This window comes from Mastigoproctus giganteus, chromosome 10 (genome assembly GCF_048544385.1).
Source record: "Mastigoproctus giganteus isolate SK-2022 chromosome 10, ASM4854438v1, whole genome shotgun sequence".
Classification (NCBI taxonomy): Eukaryota; Metazoa; Arthropoda; class Arachnida; order Uropygi; family Thelyphonidae; genus Mastigoproctus; species Mastigoproctus giganteus.
The window spans coordinates 27,659,060-27,686,635 of NC_143584.1; the positions used below are offsets into that span (position 1 = coordinate 27,659,060).

Consider the following 27,576-nt stretch of genomic DNA (forward strand, 5'->3'; position numbering starts at 1 on the left):
AGAAGAATGATTATATCCAGTTCAGGACCCTGGGTGTGCCAAGCCCATACTCACCAGATGTGAGCCCCCGGAGTAGAAAGGCTTTTGATACTGTTACACATGGAAGACTGCTACACAAATTGGAGCAGTGTGGCATTGGAGACAAATTGCTGCTATGAATAAAGGGATGGTTGAGTGGCAGAAGACAGAGTGGTAATCAATGGACACTGCTCTTCATGGACTAATGTTATTAGTGGAGTCCCTCAAGGTTCAGTGTTGGGCCCATTGTTGTTTTCTGTATTTATAAATGATATTGATGATGGAATATCAGGCTTAATGTCCACGTTTGCAGATTGGCAGGGTTGTTAAGGACACTAATGGCAGTACGCTGCTGCAACAGGATCTATCTTTTGTTGTGGAAGTTGATAGCCTAAATAAATTTAAGGCTCAGCTGGACAGGTATTTGGAACGAACTGAGCGGTAAAATGGAGCGGTTTTTTTTGGCTGATTCTGCATAAGCTTGCTTTCTTGTGTCATATGCCTCTACTAATGCTAATGAATCTATAGCTCCTCAGGTTCTTTATATGAGCAAGCGGAAGTATCTTGTCACTGAGCCTGCTCACACCATTCAAGGCCTTATACATCTCAGTTAGATCACCTCACAGGTGTCTAGTCTCCAGACATTGTAATTTACAAAACTTAAGCTTTTCTTCATAGTAACAACCCTTTGTTCCACTCATTTATTTCATTGCTCTTCTCTGTATTCATTCTAGTAGCTCAACATCTGCCCTGAAATGAGGCCTCCAGACCTGTATGCAGTACTCAAGGTGTGGCCTGACCATTGCCTTCTACAAGGGGATAATCACCTGCTTAACCCATGCTAGCAAAATTTCTATATATCACTGATAAAAACCCTCTCTTGCAGCCTGTCTGCACTGCTCAGAAAACTTTACAACTGACTGCACAATTATCTTCAGGTTTTTTTCATTCTCCACTATCCTGAGTGTAGTACCACCCAGTTGGTATGTTACTCTGGGATTAAACTTACCCATATGGAGTATTTTGCATTTGTCAATGGTACACTTTAGTTGCCACCTCTTAGTCCATCTGCTCAACCTTTTCAGATATTGTTGCAGTAGTATTCCATCCGTACTGTCATTAACAACCCTACTAACCTTCATATCATCTGCCAACTTGAATATTAAACTTGATATACCTTCATCAATATCATTGATAAATGCAGAAAACAACAATGGGCCCAACACAGACCCCTGGGGAACTCCACTATTAACATTAGTCCATAAAAAGAGCAGTGTCCATTGATTACCACTCTCTGTCTTCTCCCACTCCTTTTATCCATTGTAGCAACTTGCTCTTAATGCCATACTCCTTCAAATTGTACAGTAGTCTTTCATGTGCAACAGTATCAAAATCTTTCCTAAAATCCAAATATATATCAAAGTTATTTTTTGCATCCAGTTTCTTTGTGATCACATCATCGTATTCAATCAAGTTTGTCAAACAAGACTTCCCCTTAACTAACCCATGCTGTGTCTGAACTGTAACTGTAGTCTTGTCTAGATGACCTGCAATGCTTCTTGAACCAGTGCCTCCATTAATTTCCCCAGAACACAAGTTAAACTAGCAGGTCTGTAATTACTCATGTCACCTTTCGATCCCTCTTTGTAAATTTGGAATACATTTGCACATCTCTAGTCTGTGGGGACCACCGCTGAGTCCATGGATGCCCTCATAATCATAGCAAAGGGCCAGGTGCAACAAAAACATTTAACTCCCAGTTAGAGTTTGACGAGCTTCTGGCCTCCACTTCCCTACAAATTCATCATATGTGAATGTAGACGCAAAATATCCATTCAGTTTCTCAGCTACCTGAGCAGAATCTTGAACAGTTGATATGAAGTGGACTAATCTGATTCATCCCCTTCATTCTAGAGCTTACATAAGTAAATCTTTGTCTCTGCTTGACTAATTCAAACTGAGGAAATACAATTGTAGAAGAGATATGCAGAAGTTTACCTTTAGCCAGCAGGTAGTTGATTGCTGGAATAAATTTCCATCTGTTGTTGTGGAAGTTGAAAAGCTTAAATAAATTCAAGGCAGAACTAGACAAATATTTGGAATGAATAGATCAGTGAAATGGGAAGTGTTTTTTTTTTTTTTTTTTTTTTTGGCTGATGCTGAATAAGCTTGCTTTCTTGTATCATGTGCTTCTACTAATGCTAATGCCCTTTGTGACTTGATTACAGACTATCTTATATCTACCATAGGCATCTGTGTCTCCTGATAATTTATATGCTTCCCATGCATTTTTCTTCTCTTCCATGAGTCACATTAGTTCATCTGAAATCCATTTAGGCCTAAACCTTTAAGAGTATTTCTCAGTTGGTATGAAAAGCCTAGTAGCTTCTAAGATTAATTCCTTGGATGCTTCCCATTTAGAATTTGCTGTTGGTAACATCATCAATTGGTCCAACTGTATAATTAAATTTAAAAAATCTCTGCGACAACTGTAGTCACTTTACGAGAGCAAAAACCTTTCCCTTTACCTAAGATGATAGTTACAGCTTTGATTAAATCTCACAGCAGTACTGTGATCCCTGACACCTAATGGTTCCTCTTTCTTCAAATTCTTAATGCATGAATAATCACTGCTGATAATCAGATTAAGAGTATTAGTCCCTCTGGTTGCCTCTCATACATGCTACTGTAGAAAACAATGATCCAATAGTCTTGCTCGTGTTGCAAGTGGCCAACCCACAAGTTCCAGTCTGTATCTGGGAAGTTAAAATCGCCCATTATAAGAAAATATGATTTACTGCTCACTTTTTTCTCTGTACAGTTGTTCGTTGTACTCATCAGAGTCATTAGGCCTATAACACACTCCTACTTCCAACTTTGCTTTCCCAGTGCTTATGTCACACCAAACTGACTCAACACTGCATTGTCCCATGCCACCTGGATGCACTGCCTTAGATTTTGTGTTTCTTATCTAATATCATCACTCCTCCTCCCCTTTTATCCTGTCTACCCTCTCTGTACACATTGTACTCCCCAAATTCCAATTCTGAATTCCTAATCTCTGTGTGACACCTGTCTCTGATATAACAACAATATCCACTTTTGATGTCTTCACGAGCATCTCAAATTTATCAAATTTATTCACTATACTCCTCGCATTGGTGTACGTGTAAGTTTACATACATGCACCTGTTCTTACTCATAGTTACTCTAAAACAACCCATGTATTAACTTGTTCTATGATGACTCCCAGCAGTCCTTGAAATCTCCAACATATTGCTTTCCAGGCTGCTGCTCACTCCAATAAAAGCAATGCAAAAATCACTTTAACCTCTGCCTGTAGGTACTGTTAATCTATTAATCTGTGAATCTCTAAAAAGTAGTAGTTTTCTAACCCACTGAACACTGCCTTGATAGCATCAGCAAATATTCTTGCACCCTTTCTATTTAAGTGTATCCCATTCCTGTCGAAACAATCTCACCGGCATAGATCACACTGAGAAAAATAATTCTACCTGATGAGCCCCGCAAAATCTCTCCAGGACCAAATTGATTGACAAGGCTCTCATCATATACTCACTTGTATAGTATCTGGACAGAATTTCAGATACTTTTAAATTTAACCCTAACTCACAACTCTTTTTTTTTCAACATTGACCTATACTTGTTAAGTAAGTCTGCAGATCTCCTACTCTTAATGTCATTAGTGCCAACATGTATAATGACATCACCCTTTATGTCCTTAAAAGATTAAATCTGCTCTACAATATCATAAACTTTTGTCCCTGTCAGACAAACCCTGGTTCTATTCACCTATCCTTTTTGTATAATATATTTTCCGTCTCCCTGATAATAATGTCACTAACAATAACTAGCTCCTGTGGGACCAGTGCATTCTGCCCTGAAGATTGCCGCTGTATTGCCTGATGCACAAGAGTGAGTTCTGGCATTGAGTTGGGCAGCTGAGAGCTTGATAGGTTCCCCATTTTAATTCCTTTGAAGGCATCTACCCTATTCTTCAAACTCTCATAGCCACCCATCAGAAAGCTGAATTGGCTCTAATTTCTTCACACTCTCTGCACACACAAAGACATTCTCCTTCGCTAGATCATGTCATGTTCCAGAAAGGTCTGCAAACATTTCACAATTTGTCGTTTCTTTAGGCTGTGATGCATTGGAGAATCGTCCCCTTTGATTCTCCCATGAGTCACAGCACTCTCACTACTTTGTGCATGTTGCTTTGCTGAAATGAGGCTCCCAGACCTCTATGTAGTATTCAAGATCTGGTCTAATCACTGTATAATATGAAATGATAATTCACACCTGGCAAAATGATTGCATAATCTAGTAATAGTAGAGATGTGATGCATGAATGCAAGCGTATGAGCTTATGTACCCTCAGCCAAAAAAAAAAAAAAAAAACAATTTCACACTTCCATTCCATCTAAAAGTTATCCAGTTCCTCCTTCAATTTATTTAAGCTATCAACTACCACAATGACAGACGGAAGTTTATTTCAGCAATCAACTACCCACTGGCTAAAAGCGAATTTCTACACACCTATTCTATAACTTCTTTCTTCAGTTTGAGTTTATGTCCCTTCAGGTTTGTAATCTGAGCAAAAGGAAGTATCCCATCAGCATTGAGCCTACTCAAACTATACAAGGCCTTATACACTTCATTCAGATCACCTTGCAGGTGCTTAGTCTTCAGACACTGCAATTTGCAGTGTCTGGAGCTTTTCTTGATAAGAGGACCCCTTCTCTGTACCCGCTCAAGCAACTCTACATCCTTTCTAAAATGAAGCCTACAAGGCCTGTACGCAGTGCTCAAGGTGTGGCCTGGCCATTGCCTTATACAAAGGGATAATCACTAGCAAAATTCCTGTATATCACTGACAATACCCCATGACCTGCTCTGGCAGCCTGTCCGCACTGCTCAGAAAACTTCATATCTAACTGCACAATTACTACCAGGTCTTTTTTTATTTTCTACCACCCTAAGTGTAGCCACCAGAGAAAAATACCACACAGTTGGTATTTTTCTCTGGCATTACTTCTACCCATATGCAGTATTTTGCATTTGTCAATGTTAAAATTCAGTTGCCACTTCTCAGCTGATCGGCCCAACTTTTCTAGATCCTTTGAAGTAACACACTGCCATTACTGTCATCAACAACCCTGCCAACCTTTGTAGCATTTGCATACTTGGACATTAAACCTGATATACCTTCATCAATACCATTGATAAATATACAAAAGAACAAGACTTTCTAAAGACTTTCAAAAGAAAAGACTTTCTAAAGAGAGTCAGCGCCCCCTGGCGCTGACTCTCTTTAGAAAATACAGCTGCGAGTTACAGGCTCCGAAAAAAACGATATGTTTTTGCTTTTTATTTACATAATTGTTATTTTATATTGTACTTAATACGTAGTCTTATAGTTCTAATTACGCTGTTTTTTTTTTATTTTAATTTATATAAACAGTTTTTGTAGATATACGTAATACTTTATAAAACCGTTATTTTGTTCGAATATTGCAGGCATTGTTTTTGTATACAGTGATAGGGAATTCAAATTTTTAATTGAAGTAGTTAGGTAGCTCTAACGTATAATTATAGAAACAGTAATACGCTTCACTGTTTCTATTAGACAGCATAGTATTGACATTTAATTTAATTTAATTTATTGATCTTATTAATTTAAAATATCATGCCCCAAACTAGAGCAGCAAAGCAACAGGCACAAAGTGGTAGGAGTGCTGTGATTCGGGGGAGAACTGAGGGGGGGCAATTCTCCAACGCATCACAGCCTTAAAAAATGTGCAACTTGTGAAATGTTTGCCGAACTATCTGGAACGGAACATGATATTGCCATGGGGGATGTCTTTGTGTGTGCGCGATTTAAAGAGTGTAAGGAAATCAGGCGACAACTCAGCGTTGTTATGGGCCTATATGAGAGTTTGAAAGACAGGGTGGATGCCCTCGAAAGATCTAAATTGAGGGGCCCATCGGGCTCTCAGCTGCCCACATCAATGCCAGAGCTTGCACTTGGTCATCGCGCAACACAGCGGCAACCCCCAAGGCAGATTGCACTGGTTTCAAAGGAACCAGTAGTTGTTGGTGACTCTATTGTCAGGGAAACGGGAAACATCCTTTGTAGAAAGGATAGATGGAACAGGACCAGGGTATGTCTGCCAGGGGCAAAGGTTGATGACGTAGAGCAGATATCATCTTTTAAGGGCACAAAAGGTGATATAGTTGTACACGTTGGCACTAATGATATTAAGAGTAGGAGACTGGCAGAATTACTTAACAAATACAGGTCACTGATGAAAAAAAGCCGTGAATTAGGGTTGAATTTGAAAGTGTCTGCAATTCTGCCCAGACACGATAGGATGATGAGAATATGATGAGAGCCTTGTCGATCGATTCGGCCCTGGAAAGATTGTGTAAGGCTCAAGGGGTAGAATTTTTTTCAGCCTGGACTGTACTTTTTAACAGGAGAGACTGCTTCTATAGGGATGGGATACACCTAAATAGAAAGGGTGCAGGAATATTTGCTAATGCTATCGAGGCAGTGTTAGGTGGGTCGGAAAACTGCTAGCTTGGGGAGATACAAGGACTAATAGTTTAACAGTAGCCGTAGGCAGAGGTGAAGGTGATTCTTGCACAACTTCTATTAGAATAAGTAGCGACCTGGAGCGAGGGGTGTTGGGGGTTTCAGGGACGGATGTCAGTCATCGTGAAACAGGTGGGTATATGGGATGTGTTAGAGTGGCTGGGAATAGGAATAGGTGCATGTATGCTTGCATGTATACCAATGCTAGAAGTATAGTAAATAAATTTGATGAATTTGAAGTGTTGGTCAAGACATCAAAGGCGGATATTGTGATATCAGAGACGTGGTGTCACACAGATATAAGGAATGCTGAACTGGAATTTGGGGAGTACAATGTGTACAGAAAGGATAGACAGGATAGAAAGGGAGGAGGTGTTATGCTGTTAATTAAGAAAAACATAAAATCAAAAGAAGTGCATCCAGTTGATATAGATGAACAGTGCACTCTTGAGTCATTGGTGTGACATAAGCACTGCGAAAGCAAAAATAAGAGTAGGAGTGTGTTATAGGCCTAATGACTCGAATGAGTACAGTGAACAATTGTGCAGAGAAATAGAGTGGGCTAGTAAATCGGAAAGTCTTATAATGGGGGATTTTAACTTCGGAGATATTGACTGGAACTTGTGGGTTGGTTACTCACACACTAGTCAGACTTTTGTGGATTTATTGGATGATTGCTTTCTGCAGCAGCATGTTCGAGAGGCAACCAGAGAAAGTAATACTCTTGATCTGGTTATCAGCAGTGATTATTCGTGTATTAAGAATTTGCAGATAAAGGAACCACTAGGTGGCAGTGATCACAGTGTACTGATGTGGATTTACTTAAAGATTTAATTACCATCAGGGGTAAAGGAAAGGGTGTTTGCTTCCGTAAAGGCGAGTACAGTGGTCTCCGACAGTTTTTAAATTCTGTACAGTGGGATAAACTGACGATGTTACCAACAGTAAATTCTAAGTGGGAAGCATTCAAGGAATTAATCGTGGAAGCTACTGAAAGTTTCATACCTATTAAGAAATATTGTTCAAGGTTTAGGCCTAAATGGTTGTCAAATGAACTAATGAGACTCGTAACAGAGAAGAAAAATGCATGGGATGCATATAAATTATCAAGCGACTCAGAAGCCTACAGCAGATATAAGTTAATCTGTAATCAGGTCACAAAGGAGGTTCGGCAGGCGAAGGCAGATTACGAGAAATCCTTGGCAAAAGATGCTAAGAAAAAAAGCAAGGATTTCTTTACTTATATAAACTCTAAAAGGAAGGGGATGAATCTGATTGGTCCACTTGACATCGATGGTTCGACTGTTGATGATCCTGCTCAGATAGCAAACAAACTGAATGAGTATTTTGCATCTACATTCACATGTGAGGAATTATTAAGGTTAGAAAATGGCAGAAGGTTATCAAATTGTAGCAGGGTGCTTAATGATCTTGTAATAACTGAGAGCAAAGTGGAAGAGAAATTGTTGAAGTTAAACGTAAGAAAAGCACCTGGGATGGATGGGATCTATACAGTTATATTAAAGGAGACGGCAAAGTAACTAAGCAAACCCTTAGCCATAATTATGAGAGCATCCTTGGACTCAGGAGAGGTTCACATGGACTGGAGATGTGCAAATGTATCCCCAATTCACAAAGGGGGATCGAAGGGTGACACGAGTAATTACAGACCAGTTAGTTTAACTTCTGTTCCGGGTAAAATAATGGAGTCGCTGGTTAAAGATGCATTGCAGGATCATCTAGACAAGACTGCAGCAATAATTCAGACACAGCATGGGTTTGTTAAGGGAAAGTCTTGTCTGACAAATTTGATAGGATATTATGATGTGGTTACAAAGGAACTGGATGCAAAAAATAATTTTGATATCATATATTTGGATTTCAGGAAAGCTTTTGACACTGTTGCGCATGGAAGACTGTTTTACAAATTGGAGCAGAATGGTATTAAGGGTAAGTTGCTACAATGGATAAAAGGATGGTTAAGTGGGAGAAGACAGAGGGTGGTAATCAATGGTGCTGCTCTTCTTGGACTAATGTTATTAGTGGAGTCCCACAGGGTTCGGTGTTAGGTCCACTGTTGTTTTGTATATTTATCAATGATATTGATGAAGGTATATCAAGCTTAATGTCGAAGTTTGCAGATGATACAAAGGTAGGCAGGGTTGTTAATGACAGTAATGGCAGTGTGCTACTGCAACAGGATCTAGATAATTTGGGCAGATGGGCTAAGAAGTGGCAACTGAAGTTTAACCTTGACAAATGCAAAGTACTGCATATGGGTAGAAGTAACCCCAGAGAAACGTACCAACTGTGTGGTACTACACTTAAGGTGGTAGAAAATGAAAAAGACCTGGGAGTAATTGTGCAGTGAGATATGAAGTTTTCTGAGCAATGCAGACAGGCTGCCAGGGCAGGTAATGGGGTTTTGTCAATTATATATAGGAATTTTGCTAGCAGGGAGAAGGAGGTGATTGTCCCTCTGTATAAGGCAATGGTCAGGCCACGCCTTGAGTACTGCGTACAGGTCTGGAGGCCTCATTTTAGGAAGGATGTAGATTTACTTGAGTGTGTAGAGAGAAGGGCAACAAGATTGGTGAGGGGAATGAAGGGATCCTCTTACCAAGAGAGTCTTAAGTTCTGCAAATTGCAGTGGCTGGAGACTAGGCACCTGCGAGGTGATCTGATTGAGGTGTATAAGGCCTTGAATGGGGTGAGCACGCTGAATTCTGATGGGATCCTTCCACTTGTTCAGATTACGAACCTAAGGGGGCATAAATTCAAATTAAGAAAAGACAGATGTAGATTAGATGTGTGGAAATTTGCCTTTAGCTAGCGGGTGGTTAATTGCTGGAACAAACTTCCATCTGTCGTTGTGGAAGTTGATTGGTTGAATAAATTTAAGGAGGAACTGGACAGGCATTTGGAGGGAATGGTGTGATTTGTTTTTTTTTTTTTTTTTTTTTGGTTGATGCTGCATTAGCTCATACACTTGCTTTTTTGCATCAAATGCCACTACTACTACAACCTTTTGTTCCACTCACCATTCTCATTACCCTTCTCTGTACTCATTCCTGCAGCTCTACATCCTTCCTAAAATGAGACTTCCAGACCTGTATACAGTACTCAAGGTGTGGCCTGACCATTGCCTTGTACAACGTGATAATCACCTCCTTGTCCCTGCTAGCAAAATTCCTATATAGCATTGATAAGACTCTATGACTTGCTCTGGCAGCCCATCTGCACTGCTCAGAGAACTTCATATCTGACTGCACAATCAACCCCCAGATCTTTTTCATTCTCCACTTCCTTGAGTGTAGTGTCACACAATTTGTACATTTCTCTCGGATTACTGCTACCCATGTGCAGTACTTTGCATTTGTCAATGTTAAACTTCAGTTGCCACGTCTCGGCCTATTTACCAAACTTCTCTAGATCCTGCTGCAGTAGCATACTGTCTTTACTCTCATTAACAACCCTGCCAACTTTCGTATCGTCTGAAAACTTAACATTAACCATAATATACCTTCAACAGTATCATTGATAAATACCGAAACAACAATGGGCCCACCACCGAACCCTGGGGGACTCCACTAATAACATTTGTCCATGAAGGGCAGTGTCCATTGATAACCACTCTCTGTCTTCTCCCACTCATCCAACCTTTTATCCATTGTAGCAATTTGTCCTTAATGCCATACTGCTCCAATTTGTAGAATAGTCTTCCATGTGGCATGGTATCAAAAGCTTTCCTAAAATCCAAGTATATGATATCAAAATTATTCTTTGCATCCAGTTCCTTTGTGACCACATTATAATATCCAATCAGATTTGTCAGACAAGAATTCCCCTAAACAAACCCATGCTGTGTCTGAATTATTACTGCAGTCTTGTCTAGATGATCGTGCATTGCCTCTTTAACTCAGTGACTCCCTTATTTTCTCCAAAACAGAAGTTAAATTAACAGGTTTGTAATTGCTTCTCTCATCCTTTGATTCCCCCCTCCCCCGTGAATTGGGGACACAGTTGTACATCTCCAGTTCATGGGGACCTTCTCAGAGTTCAAGGAAGCTTTCATAATTATGGCTAAGGTTTGCTTGCTTCCTTTGCTGCCTCCTCTAATATAACTGGATAGATCCCGTCCACCCCAGGTGCCTTCCTTATGTTTAACTTCAAAAATTTCTCCTCCACTTTGCTCTCAGTTATTACAAAATCACTTAGCTCCCTGTTAGCATTTGATAAACTTCTAGCACTCTCCTCATTGAATAACTCCTCATGTGTGAATGTAGATGCAAAATAATCATTCAGTTCATCAGCTACTTGAGCATGATCATCAATAGTGAAACCATCTATGTTAAGTCGACCATCTGATTCATTCCTTTCCTTCTAGAGTTTACATAAGTAATGAACTCTATGCTGTTTTTCTTTGCTGCAATATCTGCAATAGGCTTCTGTGTCATCTGATAATTTATATGTATCCCGTGCATTTTTGTACTCTGTCATGAGCCGTATTAATTCATTTGATATCCATTTAGGCCTAAACTTTGAACAGTATTTCTTAGTTGGTATGAAAAGCCTAGTTACCTCCAAGATTAAGTCCCTGAAGGCCTCCCATTTAGAATTCACTGTTAGTAACTTCATCACTGTATAGAATTCTATACAGTGGTCCCACTGTATAGAATTTAAAAACTCTCTGAGACCACTGTAGTCACCTTTACGAAAGCAAAAACCCTTCCCCTGATGGTAGTTACATCTTTAAGTAAATCCCACATCAGTACACTGTGAACCCCCTTTGTGAATTGGGCATACATTTGCACACCTCCAGTCCATGGCAACCTCCCCTTACTCCATGGAAGCTCTCATAATTATGACTAAGGGTTTGCTTACTTCCTTTGCTTCCTCCTTTAATATAACTGGATAGATCCCATCTGTATATCTGTGTATGTTCGTTTTCATCCTGTGAGAAATAAATATTGTTATTTTGTATGTTTAGTAGAAATCTTGGCACATTTGTCTGATTATTGCCCCTATTATTGCTTCTAGCCATCTGGTTCTCTGCTTCCTGACTTGTTAGAATTTATCTTTGTGTAAACAAAACCAGTTTATGGTAAGCACACTCTGAAAAGCATCATTGTGAAGGATGAATTGTTAAATTAACAAAAGAATAAAAACAGATTTTCTAAGTTGTTTACGTACACTCCCTCGCTCTCCATGGAATTAAGGTCAGTTGCTTTTGTTTGCCAATTCAAAGAGCTTTTTGCTACAGTATAATCTATTTTTTGTACTATTTTATCTGAGCTGATGGCTTTTTTTGGAACTTGTGTCTTTAAATTAATTTAAAGTTTGTTTATATTAAATCTCATCTAGTATTGTTATGGTGACAAAATGTAAACAGACAGAATTAAGCCTGGAAATTAAGCTGAAAATTATACAAGAGGCTGATAGGATGGAAAGAAGCACGATGGACATTGTTTCTCTGAAAATGATAAATCTATACCTACTTTTAAAATTAATCTGAGTGGCTCCATTTCTGATATCCCTATAATGCCCACATTTTTAACATAATCAACACTTCAGTTTCACCAAATTTATTTTACTTTATTCCTAGAATTAGTGTAAAAGTAAGTATATTTGTGCCTACTTTTGCTCTAGTTACCCTAATAGTCCATGTATTTGCTTGTCCCATAAAGGGCTGTTGCCCCCCAACAGGCTTTGTAATCCCTAGTACCTTACCTTCCAGGTGACTGCTAGGGCTTGCAAACCGGTTTTATAAACCGGTTAAATCCAGTTTTCATATTGAGTTGTTCAAACCGAAACCGAGCTTCTAAAACCGGATTCTAATATTTTTTTAGTTAGCCCTCGAATATAGTTTTTTTTTACACACATTTTCTTTTGTTTGTTCGTTTGTCTGGATCGTTCAACTGCTTTATGTTTTAAACATGTTTTTTATTTTATTTTATGTTTAGGTACGAATCTCATGGGCAAGTGGCCCAAATCTAGGAGGGGTGCCTTTTATCTTCCCACCTGTGTCATGGCACGATGCAGGTGTACTCATTTATGACTGAGTGAGTCGGAGCGATAGCATAAAAGAAAATGCTCAACATTTCTCCGTTCCATCTATCTTGTTCGCCATGCAAATTATGGAACGCGCCTTATTGATGGTTACCCACTAGAAACAGATTCGCTGAATATTGCATCAAATTACAATCGTAGAAAGTTTTTTGCTTCTTTATTCCTATTAAATTTGCGATCAAATGTTCTCCAAAAAGCAGCTTCACCAAATTTAGCTTTTATGTATTTTTGAAAATAGAATAGATTTAATTGGGGGGAAAAAAATTGCAAGTAAATAAATAAAAAATTTCTTTCGTGAAAATTGAAACTTGCCTCATTTAGACTCTTCATTCAATGCTTGCGCGAGTGACTTATAGTATTGTGCCTTTGTTATCTTCAATATTTTTATTTAAAATTGTCGGTGATATAAATTCCTACTAATTAATATTTATTACTCTTAATATGTCTAAGATGAAATCAAATGTATGGAATTATTTTGCTTGAAAAAGCAAAGATGAAGCACAATGTTCGAAATGTCAGAAGATAATGAAGTCGTCTGGAGGATCTACATCATCTTTGATGTTGCATTTAAAGAAAATGCATCAGATTGACATTAAACAAGATAACAGTGAACCTCCCGTAAAAATGGTAAGAACATTACAAAACTTTATCGTTAAAAAATCTATGGAAGAAGAGATTTCAAAATTAGCCGCTTTAGATGGATTTTCTTTTAATTCATTTGCCAAGAGTGAGTTTATACAATCAAGCCTTCACCTTCAGAGAAATAAATACGATAAATTACCACCAGCCTCAGTGAATGGAATTAAAAATATGGTTCTGAATTATTATAAAACTAAGAAAGAACTCATTCAGCATTTCAAAAATTCATTGGTTTTGGGTGCACGGTATTCATTGACTCTAGACGAATATACGTCTATACAAAATAAAAGGTATATGAATATAAATGTGCATTCAAAAGACAATCATTGGGCGTTAGGTCTTATTGAGATTAATGGTTCACTTGATAGCAGAAGAACTGAGCAAACTGTGAGTGGACACTTGAAGGAATTTGGTTTGAACTTGGATGAGGATATTGTTGCCTGCACCACCGATGGAGCAGCAATGATGATTAAGTTTGGCAAGAAAATTACGCCTAATCATCAACAATGTATAGTCCATTGTATACATCTGTCAGTTATAGATGTACTTTATGAAAAAGCAATCATTTATGGTGCCACAGTCTCTGAGTCTCCCAAAGACAATGAATAAAATGAAAATAATGAAGAAAGTAGTGATGATTGAGTGAAGAAAGACAGCAAGGCACGCTTTATCAAACCGACTTTACCAATGAGCTCATTTGTTTCTTCAATCCAGTGTCCAATATTGCACAAACTATTAACAAAGTCAGAAAAATTTGCAAGCTTTTTCGAAAATCGCCTACCAAAAATGACATCTTACAAAATTTTGTTAAAGCAAAATTTAATGGGAAAGAATATAAAAACTTATATTAGATTGCAAGACTAGATGGGATAGCACATTCTATATGATTGAGAGATTTTTGAAATTGAAAAATTGCATTCCAAATGCTCTATGTACAGTACTGTCAACTGAGGCTGTGTCTGACGATGACTGGAAAACAATTGAATTGCTATGTGAAACTTTGCGACCAGTTGAAATGATTCTGAAGGCTCTAACCTCAGAAGATACAGACTTACTTAAAGCAGAGTCTTCAATAGAATTTCTACTTGCTAAGCTTGATACAACAGAAAACCTATTTGCTTTAAAGTTTCACCAAAGCCTTTTGCAGCGTTACAATGCAAGACGAAATTGCCAAACTGTGGCTTTGCTGAGCCATCTGCACAACCCCAAAAAGTTTAGGAAAGAAGATTCAGGTTCAAGAACTTTTGATGTTCCAAGTAAGCAAGTTTTGAAAAAGCATGCTGAAGAGATTTATCAGAGATTATTTGCAAAACATTCCGAAAGAGTCTTAGCATTGAATGAAGAAACTGAAAATAAACGAACTGTTCTTTTAGAAGAAAAAAAAGACGCGTCTAGTTCCGATGTTGGAGATACACTCATGCGAGAGTATGATATTGTAATAAAGAGATTAACTGAAGAGCCTTCAAAATATCGGAGCGAATTGGAAATCAGCAAAGAATTTAAAATTTTGGAGGCAACTAGCAGTAGAAGTGAAAAGCTGGAGAAAGTTTATAGAGCACTGCTGACCATTAAACCAACAAGTGTCCAATCTGAGAGTGTTTTCGATCACTGGTCTCTTTAACACAAAAATAAGGTCAAGTCTATCAGGAAAAATGCTTAATATACTCTGTTTTTTAAAGGATCATTTTCAGAAAAAAGCTGAGCAATAAATAGTAAAGTAATTTCCCCAAGCTGTTTTTTTTTCACATTAGTTTTATTTATTTATTATTATTATTATAGGGCTTATTATTTTATTTATTTATTTTTTTGTTTACTATACGAGAAGGCGCCTCCGTAGCCAGGTGGGAAGGAGCAGCAGTGCGTAGCACACGCTTCTTGATTAGACCGGAGTTCGAGCCCGTCACCACCAAATACGGAGGATGTGGAAAGGTCAGGGAATGACCACCGCATATTCCCGGAGCAATATGGCCTTAGTTGCTAATGCTCCTAAAACCCAAATAACTAACTAACTATACGAGAAGATAGTTTTTATTCAAAGGATTTGAATACAATTTGTAATTTTGTATAATCTCATGCTGGTTACTTTTTTGGTGCATTTTAATTTTTTTATTTTTTTTACTATAAGAGGTGATAGATTTTGTTTAAAAGATTTGATTACGATTTGTACAATCTACCCAAGATAAAATAAATACCTGTGTTATATAAGCCTTTAATTATTTTCCCTAAGTCTGAGAAAATCGGTTTTAAAACCGGTTTTAAGAGTAAACTTCAGTTAAACTCGGTTTTGAAATTTCTCGGTTTTATGCAAGCCCTAGTGACTGCACATCCTTATAGAAGTTCTGCAATAATCACTTTTACCTCTGCATGCATCTACTATTAATATGTTAGTCTCTTTTTCCTTCCTCCCCAAGCCTAGCAGTTTTTCAACCCACCCAACACTCCCTTAATAGCATCAGCAAATATTCTTGCACAAATATTTTATTTAAGTGTGTTCCATCCCTATAAAAACAGCCTCTCTAGGGCTGAGCAGCAGTGTCTTGCAGACACTTTCAAATTTAATTCTAACTCACAACTTTTTCTCAACATTGCCCTGTTTTTGTTAAGTTAATCTTCATATCTCCTATTATTTAATATCATTAATACCAGCAGAATCACCTTGTGTCCTTGAAAGATGATAGCTACTCCTCCTCCATCTTCCCTTTTTGCACAATATATTTTCCATTTCCATGACAATAGAAACACTATCAGTAGCTACTTCATGTGGGACCAGTGCCTCTTGAAATCCTGCTGTGCTGCTCGATGCATGAGTGTGAAGTCGAGCATTGAGCTGGGTAGCCTAGCACTCGATGTGTCCTTTATTTTAATTCATTGAAGAACAGAGCAATAACCCTTCTCTCTAAGCTCTCATAATTCCCTAACAAAATGCTGATTTTCTGCCTAATCTCCTCATGCTCTTTGCATTGAAAATACAGTAACATCCCCATTCACTGAATCATGTCCCATTAGAGATGGATTTTCAAACATGCCACAAGTAGTGCATTCTGTAAAGCCTGATTTGTTACTTCTGAGCCAAAGCATTCCCACATCTCTGAGCCCTTTTTTGCTTTTCTGTGAGGCATGATTTTAGTTATTTTATATTGAAAATACTTTATTAAACTAAGAAAAACATAAGTACAATAATAATGTTATATTATTTCACATAATGCAACAGTAGTATACTGTGCTCTAAATTTACATTATATATTATGTTATGTCACATTCATATTGTTATACATTTATAATTTATGGAATTATAAAAAAAACTCTTCTAATATTAATTATATTCCTATGGAATTACAGAAAGGAATATTAAACAGTATTTATATTGTTCCTATATCAATGTGATGAACACAATGGCAGCAAAAGTGTCTCCTACTTTGATTCTCATTTTTGAGTAATTTCCAAGCTCAACTAAGAAACAATTTCACTTATTTTAAAGTAATAAAAGGGCCTGCTTAGTATTGGACAAGAATGGCTCCCACTCACACATGGTACCTAGAGCTTGTGATTCTTGCACAAATATTTTTTTAAGTGTGTTCCATCCCTATAAAAACAGCCTCTCTAGGGCTGAGATAATTGACATGAGGTCATTATGTACTCTCTCTTATTTTGTCTGAGCAGTGGCAGTGTCTTGCAGACACTTTCAAATTTAAATCTAACTCAACTTTTTCTCAACATTTCCTTGTTTCTGTTAAGTAAATGTTCACATCTCCGATTATTTAATATCATTAATACTAACATTCAAGGTAAAATTTCCTCAGTATATTTTCCATTTTAAGTGACCAAAATCCTTAGTTTTTCTTTTCTTACTTCCATCTTTATTTTTTGGGGGAGTGGGATGGACATTTGATTTTTGATTTATTTTTTGTGGCTATTGCCGTATCAGAATTGTTTCATTTCTTTCTTCCTAACTTATGTTGAGCTCTCAATGTGATACTACTTGCACAAGTTGATGAATATACCGTACCCATATACTTGGCATGGAAGTAAATGTATACAGCTCAGTTTCATTTGTTAAGGTGGAGAATTTCAGATTTAGTGGCCAAGCATGATCCCTGGTTAAAGACTAAATGTAAATTCTTTCCTTTTGATAGTGTAAAATGTTAAAAAGATAATGAAAAGTAGGTCAATTTTGGCCAGCAGAATTTAAACTGTAAATGCAATGATCTTTTAGAGAAACTTGGGAGAAGGCAAAAGTAAATCTGTCATTTATTTAAGATCTGACTGTCTTGAGAGCCCATTTTTGAATGTACTCAGCCCTCATTGGATAGGGTCATTTACTAGGTGGTTTAAATCATGCTAATCAGATAAACAGAAGAGAAGATGAGAAAGTCATCTTACTTTTTTATAATATCGAAAAGATCAAAGTAGCATTTATGTTGTAATTTCTAAATGTTAAAAGAATTTTAAGAAAAATTATATGTTCAATATTCTTCAAATCTTCAAAAAACTTACATTTTTGACTTTACTCTGATATTATTCATGTTGAACATCTTTAGCTCTTTTTCACTAATTTGGCAGATTTTAAGATTATCTTGTTAGATTAGATATTTATTTTTTTAATATTTTTGTTTTAGGAATTAGTGCTGAAGATTTCATACGTGTTTGGAACTGGAATAAAAACCGACAAGTAACTAGTAAATATCAGAAATTTCGAGATATCATAGCTAGTCTTACAAGTACAAGACCAGACAATGTTGATATTTTTAGTGTAATTTTGAAACAAGAGAGACCACCTATTACTGATGTACGATTTTCAGCTCACGGTTCTCCTTACTATAAAGCAAGCATGCTAAATGGCATTGTGGCATTGAACAGAGAGCTGGTAAGGGTGTTTTGCTTTTTTCTTTATTGCTAAAATTGTAGACTTTCCACAATTTATTTAATGTGAACTGTTTTTTTTTTTTTTTTCCTGTTAATAATATTAAAAATAATAATATTAAATTGTAACCATTAAATATGTGTAGTATGCATCACTTTTCTGAAGTTATTTGTGGCAGGGAACAGTCTTGTGAGTGTTATTGATGCTATTTGTTATTGATGTTTGTTATTTGTTATTGATGGCAACACAGGGGCAGCCCCCTAGGCAGAATGCGCTGGTCCCACAGGAACTAGTAGTTGTTGGTGACTCTATTGTCAGGGAAACGGGGAACATGCTTTGTAAAAAGGATAGGTGGAATAGGACCAGGGTATGTCTGCCAGGGGCAAAGGTTGATGACGTTGTAGAGCGGATATCATCTTTTAAGGGCACAAAAGGTGATATAGTTGTACACGTTGGCACTAATGATATTAAGAGTAGGAGACCGGCGGAATTACTTAGCAAGTACAGGTCACTGTTGAAAAAAAGCCGTGAATTAGGGTTGAACTTGAAAGTGTCTGCAATTCTGCCCAGACACGATAGGAGGGAGTATATGATGAGAGCCTTGTCGATCAATTCGGCCCTGGAGGGATTGTGCAAGGCTCAAGGGGTAGAATTTTTTTCAGCCTGGACTGTACTTGTTAACAGGAGAGATTGCTTCTACAGGGATGGGATACACTTAAATAGAAAGGGTGCAAGAATTTTTGCTGATGCTGTCGAGGCAGTGTTAGGTGGGTCGGAAAACTGCTAGTTGGGGGGGGGGGATACAAGGACTAATAGATTAACAGTAGCCACTGGCAGAGGTGGAAGTGATTCTTGCACTGCTTCTATTCAAATGAGCAGAAGTCTGAAAAACAAGATGCAGGATATTTCAGAGACTGCTGGTAGTCATTGCGTTACAAGTAAACACATGGGTTGTGTTAGGGTAGCTAAAAATAGAAACAGGTGCATGTATACCTGCGTGTACACCAATGCTAGGAGTTTGGTAAATAAATTTGATGAATTTGAGGTATTGCTCAAAACATCAAAGGTAGATATTGTTGGGATATCAGAGACGTGGTGTCACACAGATATAAGTAATGCGGAACTGGAATTTGGGGAATACAATGTATATAGAAAGGATAGACAGGACAGGAGGGGAGGAGGGGTTATGCTATTAATTAAGAAACACATAAAGTCAAAGGAAGTGAAGCCAGTTGACATCGATGGACAGGGCAGTGTCGAGTCAGTTTGGTGTGACATAAGCATATGGAAATCAAAATTGAGAGTAGGAGTGTGCTATAGGCCTAATGACTCTGATGAGTATAATAATATATTGTACAGGGAAATAGAGTGGGCCAGTAAATCAGAGAGTCTTATAATGGGGGATTTTAATTTCCCAGATATTGACTGGAATTTGGGGGTTGGTTACTCACACACTAGCAGGGCTTTTGTGGATTTATTGGATGATTGTTTTCTACATCAGCATGTTCGTGAGGCAACAAGAGGGAGCCATACTCTTGATCTGATTATCAGTAGTGATTCTTCATGCATTAAGAACCTGCAGATAAATGAACCACTAGGTGGCAGTGATCACAGTGTGTTGAAGTGGGATTTACTCAAGGAGGTAACTACCATCAGAGGTAAAGGGAAGGGTTTTTGTTTTCGTAAAGGCGACTATGATGGTCTGAGACAGTATTTAAATTCTATACAGTGGGACCAACTGATGATGTTACCAACAGCAAACTCAAAATGGGAAGCATTCAAGGAACTAATCTTGGTGGCTACCAGGCTTTACATACCAACTAAGAAATATTGTTCAAGGTTTAGGCCTAAATGGTTGTCAGATGGACTAATGAGACATGTGGCAGAGAAGAAAAATGCATGGGATACATACAAATTAATGGGTGACATGGAAGCCTATGATAGATATAAGTTGGTCTGTAACCAAGTCACAAAGGAGATTAGGCAGGCAAAGGCAGACTACGAAAAATCCTTGGCAAAGGATGCAAAGAAAAACAGAAAGGAGTTCTTTACATACTTGAACTCGAGAAGGAAAGGGATGAATCAGATTGGTCCACTGGATATTGATGGTTCAACAGTTGAGGATCCTGCTCAGGTGGCTAACAATCTAAACGAGTATTTTGCATCTACATTCACGCATGAGGAGTTATTCAGGAAGGAGAATGATGTAGGTAAAGTAAACATTGGCAGTGAGCTGGATGATTTTGTAATAACTGAGAGAAAAGTGGAAGAGAGATTGTTGAGGATAAACATAAAAAAGGCACCTGGGGTGGATGGGATCTATCCAGTTATATTAAAGGAGGCAGCAAAGGAAGTATGCAAACCCCTAGCCATAATTATGAGAGCTTCTTTGGACTCAGGGGAGGTACCCATAGACTGGAGATGTGCAAATGTAACCCCAATTCACAAAGGAGGATCAAAGGCTGACACAAGTAATTATAGACCTGTTAGTTTAACTTCTGTTCCAGGTAAATTAATGGAGGCACTGGTTAAAGAAGCACTGCAGGATCATCTAGACAAGAATTCAGTTATAGCTCAGACGCAGCATGGTTTTGTTAAGGGCAGGTCTTGCCTGACCAATTTGATTGGATACTATGATGTAGTCACAAAAGAACTGGATGCAGGGAATAACTTTGATATTATATATTTGGATCTTAGAAAGGCTTTTGATACTGTTACACATGGAAGACTGCTGCACAAATTGGAGCAGTGTGGCATTGGAGGCAAATTGCTGCTATGGATAAGGGGATGGTTGAGTGGCAGAAGACAGAGAGTGGTAATCAATGGACACTGCTCAACGTGGACTAATGTTATTAGTGGAGTTCCTCAAGGTTCAGTGTTGGGTCCATTGTTGTTTTCAGTGTTTATGAATGATATTGATGATGGGATATCAAGTTTAATGTCTAAGTTTGCAGATGATACAAAGGTTGGCAGGGTCGTTAAGGACACTACTGACGCTATGCTGCTGCAACAGGATCTGGAAAGGTTGAACAGATGGGCTGAGAGGTGGCAAATGAAGTTTAACATTGACAAATGTAAAGTACTACATATGGGTAACAGTAACCCCAGAGCAATGTATCAACTCTGCGGTACTACACTGACAGTGGTGGAGAATGAAAAGGACCTGGGGGTAATTGTGCAGGCAGATATGAAGTTCTCTGAGCAGTGCAGACGAGCTGCAAGAGTAGCTCATGGTGTCTTGTCAATGATATACAGGAATTTTTCTAGCAGGGATAAGGAGGTGATTATTCCCTTGTATAAGGCAATGGTTAGGCCACATCTTGAGTACTGTATACAGGTCTGGAGGCCTCATTTCAAGAAGGATGTAGAGCTGCTGGAACGGGTACAGAGAAGGGCAACAAGATTAGTAAATGGAACAAAGGGTTGCTCTTACGAAGAAAGGCTTAAGTTTTGCAAATTACAGAGTCTGGAGACTAGGCACCGGCGAGGTGATCTGATAGAGGTGTATAAGGCTTTGAATGGTTTGAGCATGCTCAATGCCAATGGGATTCTTCATCTTTCTCAGAATAATCACCTCAGAGGGCATAAATTCAAGTATAAATTCAATAAATAAATTCAAATATAAATAACTTCTTGAAGTTATTTATATTTTGCTCTTTTAGAAAGATTAGCATTAGCATTAGCAGAGGCATTTGATGCAAGAAAGCAAGCTTATGCAGCATCAGCCAAAAAAAAAAAAAAAAACCCACTTCCACTTCACCCCTCTGTTCGTTCAAAATGTCGGATAGATGTGCGGAAATTTGCCTTTGGCCAGCGGGTGGTTGGTTGGTGGAACCGACTTCCATCACTTGTTGTTGAAGTTGATAGCCTAAACAAATTTAAAGCTCAACTGGACAGGTATTTCGAACGAACGGAGGGGTGAAATGGGAGAGGGTTTTTTTTTTTTTTTTTGGCTGATGCTGAATAAGCTTGCTTTCTTGCATCATATGCCTCTACTAATGCTAATGCTATTTATCTAACTACCATACTAGATCATAATACCTCATAAGATAGCATTATTGTCTTTGCATGATCAGTAATTATTATAAGAAAGTTTTATTTTTATTTAATTGCAATGGCAAAATTAATTCTGACAACATGCTGTTAGTGTCATATTTATTTGTGATCCAGTTTATTAGCCACATTAGCATATCTGCATAGCCGACCAGGCTAGCCGAGTGGGTAAAGTACCTGCCCGGCAACCCAAAGGTCGCGGGTTCGATTCCCGCCTCGGGCTTGGATCAAAGTACTGCAAAAACCTTGGGAGGTGCAATATGGCCACAGAAGCCGATGCGCCAACAACTACCAAATCAAAAAAAAAAAAAATATCTGCATAAACTAGTCCTATTATCTTTACCATATTCTTCCATCCATTCGGACATAATAACTTAGTTCCTAGTACTTGGATTTTCATAAAATTTTATATTTTGCTCTTTTAGAAAGATTAGCATTAGCATTAGCAGAGGCATTTGATGCAAGAAAGCAAGCTTATGCAGCATCAGCCAAAAAAAAAAAAAAAACCCACTTCCACTTCACCCCTCTGTTCGTTCAAAATACCTGTCCAGCTGAGCCTTAAACTTATTTAGGCTATCAACCTCCACCACAAGGGATGGCAGTCTGTTCCACCAACCAACCCACCCGCTGGCTAAAGGCAAATTTCCGCATGTCTATCCTACATCTGTCTTTCCTCAATTTGAATTTATGCCCTCTCAGGTGATTATTCTGAGAGAGAGGAAGAATCCCATCAGCATTGAGCATGCTCAAACCATTCAAGGCTTTATACACCTCTATCAGATCACCTCGCTGGTGCCTAGTCTCCAGACACTGTAATTTGCAAAACTTAATCCTTTCTTCGTAAGAGCACCCCTTTGTTCCATTCACTAATCTTGTTGCCCTTCTCTGTACTCGTTCAAGCAGCTCTACATCCTTCTTGAAATGAGGCCTCCAGACCTGTATACAGTACTCTAGGTGTGGCCTGACCATTGCCTTATACAATGGAATAATCACCTCCTTATCCCTGCTGGAAAAATTCCTGTATATCATTGACAATACTCGATGAGCTACTCTTGCAGCCCGTCTGCACTGCTCAGAGAACTTCATATCTGCCTGCACAATCACCCCCAAGTCCCTTTCATTCTCTACCACTGTCAGTGTAGTACCACAGAGTTGATACGTTGCTCTGGGGTTGCTGTTTCCCATGTGTAGTACTTTACATTTGTCAATGTTAAACTTCATTTGCCACCTCTCAGCCCATCTGCTCAACCTTTCCAGATCCTGTTGCAGCAGCATAGTGTCAGTAGTGTCCTTGACAACCCTGCCAACCTTTGTATCATCTGCAAACTTGGACATTAAGCTTGATATACCATCATCAATATCATTTATAAATACAGAAAACAATAATGGACCCAACACTGAGCCCTGAGGGACTCCACTAATAACATTAGTCCACGATGAGCAGTGTCCATTGATTACTACTCTCTGTCTTCTCCCCCTCAGCCACCCCTTTATCCATAGCAGCAATTTGCCTCCAATGTAACACTGCTCCAATTTGTGTAGCAGTCTTCCATGTGCAACAGTATCAAAAGCCTTTCTAAGATCCAAGTATATAATATCAAAGTTATTCCCTGCATCCAGTTCTTTTGTGACTGCATCATAGTATCCAATCAAGTTGGTCAGGCAAGACTTCCCCTTAACAAAACCATGCTGTGTCTGAGCTATAACTGAAGTCTTGTCTAAATGATCCTGCAGTGCTTCTTTAACCAGTGCCTCCATTAATTTTCCTGGAACAGAAGTTAAGCTCACAGGTCTATAATTACTTGTGTCAGCCTTTGATCCTCCTTTGTGAATTGGGGTCACATTTGCACATCTCCAGTCCATGCGTACCTCCCCTGAGTCCAAGGAAGCTCTCATAATTATGGCTAAGGGTTTGCTTACTTCCTTTGCTGCCTCCTTTTATATAACTGGATAGATCCCATCCACCCCGGGTGCCTTTCTTGTGTTTATCTTCAACAGTTTCTCCTCCACTTTACTCCCAGTTATTTCAAGATTCTGTAGCTTACTGCTAGAGTTGAATACACCTCTGGCATTCCCCTTGCTGAATAACTCCTCATGTGTGAATGTCGATGCAAAATATTCATTTAGTTTGTTAGCTACCTGAGCAGGATCATCAACAGTTGACCCATCAATATCAAGTGGACCAATCTGATTCATCCCCTTCCATCTAGAGTTTACATAAGTAAAGAACTCTTTGCTGTTTTTCTTTGCATCCCTTGCCAAGGATTTCTCGTAATCTGCCTTCGCCTGCCTAACCTCCTTTGTAACTTGGTTGCATATCAACTTGTATCTATCATAGGCTTCTGTGTCGTGTGTTAATTTGTAAGTATCCCATGTATTTTTCTTCTCTGCCATATGCCTCATTAGTTCATCTGACATCCATTTTGGCCTAAACCTTGAACAATATTTCTTAGTTGGTATGTAAAGCCTAGTAGCTTCCAAGATAAGTTCTTTGAATGCTTCCCATTTTGAATTTGCTGTTGGTAACATCATCAGTTGGTCCCACTGTATAGAATTTAAATACTGTCTCAGTCCATCGTAGTCGCCTTTACGGAAGCAATAGCCCTTCCCTTTACCCCTAATGGTAGTTATCTCTTTCAGTAAATCCCACTTCAGCACACTGTGATCACTGCCACCTAGTGATTCATTTATCTGCAGATTCTTAATGCATGAAGAATCACTGCTGATAATCAAATCAAGAGTATTACTCCCTCTAGTTGCCTCCCGAACATGCTGATGTAGAAAACAATCATCCAATAAATCCACAAAAGCTAGTGTGTGAGTAACCAGCCCCCAAATTCCAGTCAATATCTGGGAAATTAAAATCTCCCATTATAAGACTCTCTGATTTACTGGCCCACTCTATTTCCCTGTACAGTTCCTTATTATACTCATCAGAGTCATTAGGCCTATAGCACACTCCTACTCTCAATTTTGATCTCCCAATGCTTATGTCACACCAAACTGACTCAACACTGCACTGTCCAGCGATGTCGACTGGCTTCACTTCCTTGGTTTTTATGTGTTTCTTAACTAATAGCATAACCCCTCCCCCCCTTCCTATACTGTCTATCCTTTCTGTAGACATTGTACTCCCCAAATTGCAGTTCTGCATCCCTTATATCTGTGTGACGCCACGTCTCTGATATCCCAACAATATCTGCCTTTGATGTTTTGAGCAATACCTCAAATTCATCAAATTTATTTACTAAACTCCTAGCATTGGTGTACATGCAAATATACCTGCACCTGTTTCTATTCTTAGCTACCCTAACACAACCCATGTGTTTACTTGTACCGCAATGGCTCCCAGCAGTCTCTGAAATACCATGCATCTTGTTTTTCAGGCTTCTGCTCATTCTAATAGAAGCAGTGCAAGAATCTCTTTCACCTCTGCCAGTGGCTACTGTCAATCTATTGGTCTTTGTCTCCCCCCAAGCTAGCAGTTTTCCGACCCACCTAACACTGCCTCGATAGCATCAGCAAATATTCTTGCACCCTTTCTATTTAAGTGTATCCCATCCCTGTCGAAGCAATCTCTCCTGTTAACAAGTACAGTCCAGGCTGAAAAAAATTCTACCCCTTGAGCCTTGCACAATCTTTCCAGGGCCGAATTGATCGACAAGGCTCTCATCATATACTCCCTTCTATCGTGTCTGGGCAGAATTGCAGACACTTTCAAATTCAACCCTAATTCTCGGCTTTTGTTCAACAGTGACCTGTACTTGTTAACTAATTCTGCCGGTCTCCTACTCTTAATATTATTAGTGCCAACGTGTACAACTATATCACCTTTTGTGCCCTTAAAAGATGATATTCGCTCTACAACGTCATCAACCTTTGCCCCTGGCAGACATACCCTGGTCCTGTTCCACCTATCTTTTTTACAAAGCATGTTCCCCGTTTCCCTGACAATAGAGTCACCAACAACTACTAGTTCCTTCGGGACCAGCGCATTCTGCCTTGGGGGTTGTCTCTGTGTCACGCGATGTCCAAGTGCAAGCTCTGGCATTGATGTGGGCAGCTGAGAGCTTGATGGGCCCCTCAATTTAGTTTCTTCGAGGGCATCCACCCTGTCCTTCAAGCTCTCATATAGGCCCACAAGAACACCGAGTTGTTGCCTGATATCGATACACTCCTTGCATCGCGCACACACAAAGACATGCCCCTTGGCAGTATTAGATTTACTGAACCATCCCAAATTTCATTAAAATCAGACAGAAATCTAGATATTATTTCTTTGTCATTCCATCCCCTTGTAATAACTCTGCTCTCAGTGGATGGATTTTCATGAAATTTTATATTTGACTCATTTTGAACGATTTATCCAGCTTTCTCAAATTTCATTAAAACCAATAGAAATGCAGCAATTATTGTTTCTTTTTTCTTTTCTTTTTTTTTTTTTTTGCATATCACGTATGCTATCGATATACCATATATTGCAACTGTAGCACTGGATATGTTTATTGCCATATACTGATTTAGAAGAGTGAATGGGCAATAATGGGAGATACACAGAAATGAAACGTTCATGGTTTGCACAAAAAGTTATTATTTATGTTAACTGTTTTTTTTTTTCGTTTTAAATCACTATTTATAAATTATTACTATTTGCTAATGCACCTAAAATATAATGCATTGCATACATTAACTACCTCATTTCATTTATTTAACTTTTAAATTTCAACAATTGCTCAACTAACTCAGAGATATCAGGAGGAACACTATATCAGCAGGCATATAATCACAGATAAACCACTTGCCCTGTTGATCATCCAGAATATCATGTCCAAAAATTCTCTAATAGAGCTGATAAATTGTACTGGTCCCATTTTCAAAGTGATCATATGTACTACTTTGACTGGGACAATGCTGGTTTCAGAGCACTTGTCCAGGTATCTTGAAAGACTAAGTAAAACTTTGCATTTGTACTGGTTTTGCCATATGACAGACCCAAAAACTCAAACCAAAAAATAGCCATTTGCAGCAATGGGCAACAATACAGAATAATACATCAGAGAGTGGCTTTCAGAAGGCAATATAAATTCTTACTGACTACAGAAAAAGTTGGGTTTTATTGAGAAAATAAAGCCAAACATTAAAGTTGAACATGAAGTGCAGTGTGATATTCATGGGTTGAAATGTTTTATCACTCATGGTAGCTGGTCTAACATTGATATAACCATAAAGCAACTGCTAAACTTGGTATAATCCTACCTACTATCACATAGTGAAGATATAATCAAGAGGTCATAATTGATTATTTCAATTATGGCAA

The 27,576-nt window shown here is 38.5% G+C and overlaps 1 protein-coding gene across 6 annotated transcripts in view; it reads left to right on the top strand.

Annotated features, from left to right (window-relative positions):
• CadN (neural cadherin) overlaps positions 1 to 27,576 on the top strand; it is a 1,307,274-nt gene that overhangs the window by 1,186,732 nt on the left and 92,966 nt on the right. For all 6 annotated transcript variants that reach the window (XM_090383767.1, XM_090383766.1, XM_090383769.1 and 3 more), the window contains one exon: positions 17,962 to 18,209. In XM_090383767.1, the coding sequence (XP_090239893.1) occupies positions 17,962 to 18,209 (248 nt within the window). The remainder of the gene's footprint in view (positions 1 to 17,961; positions 18,210 to 27,576) is intronic.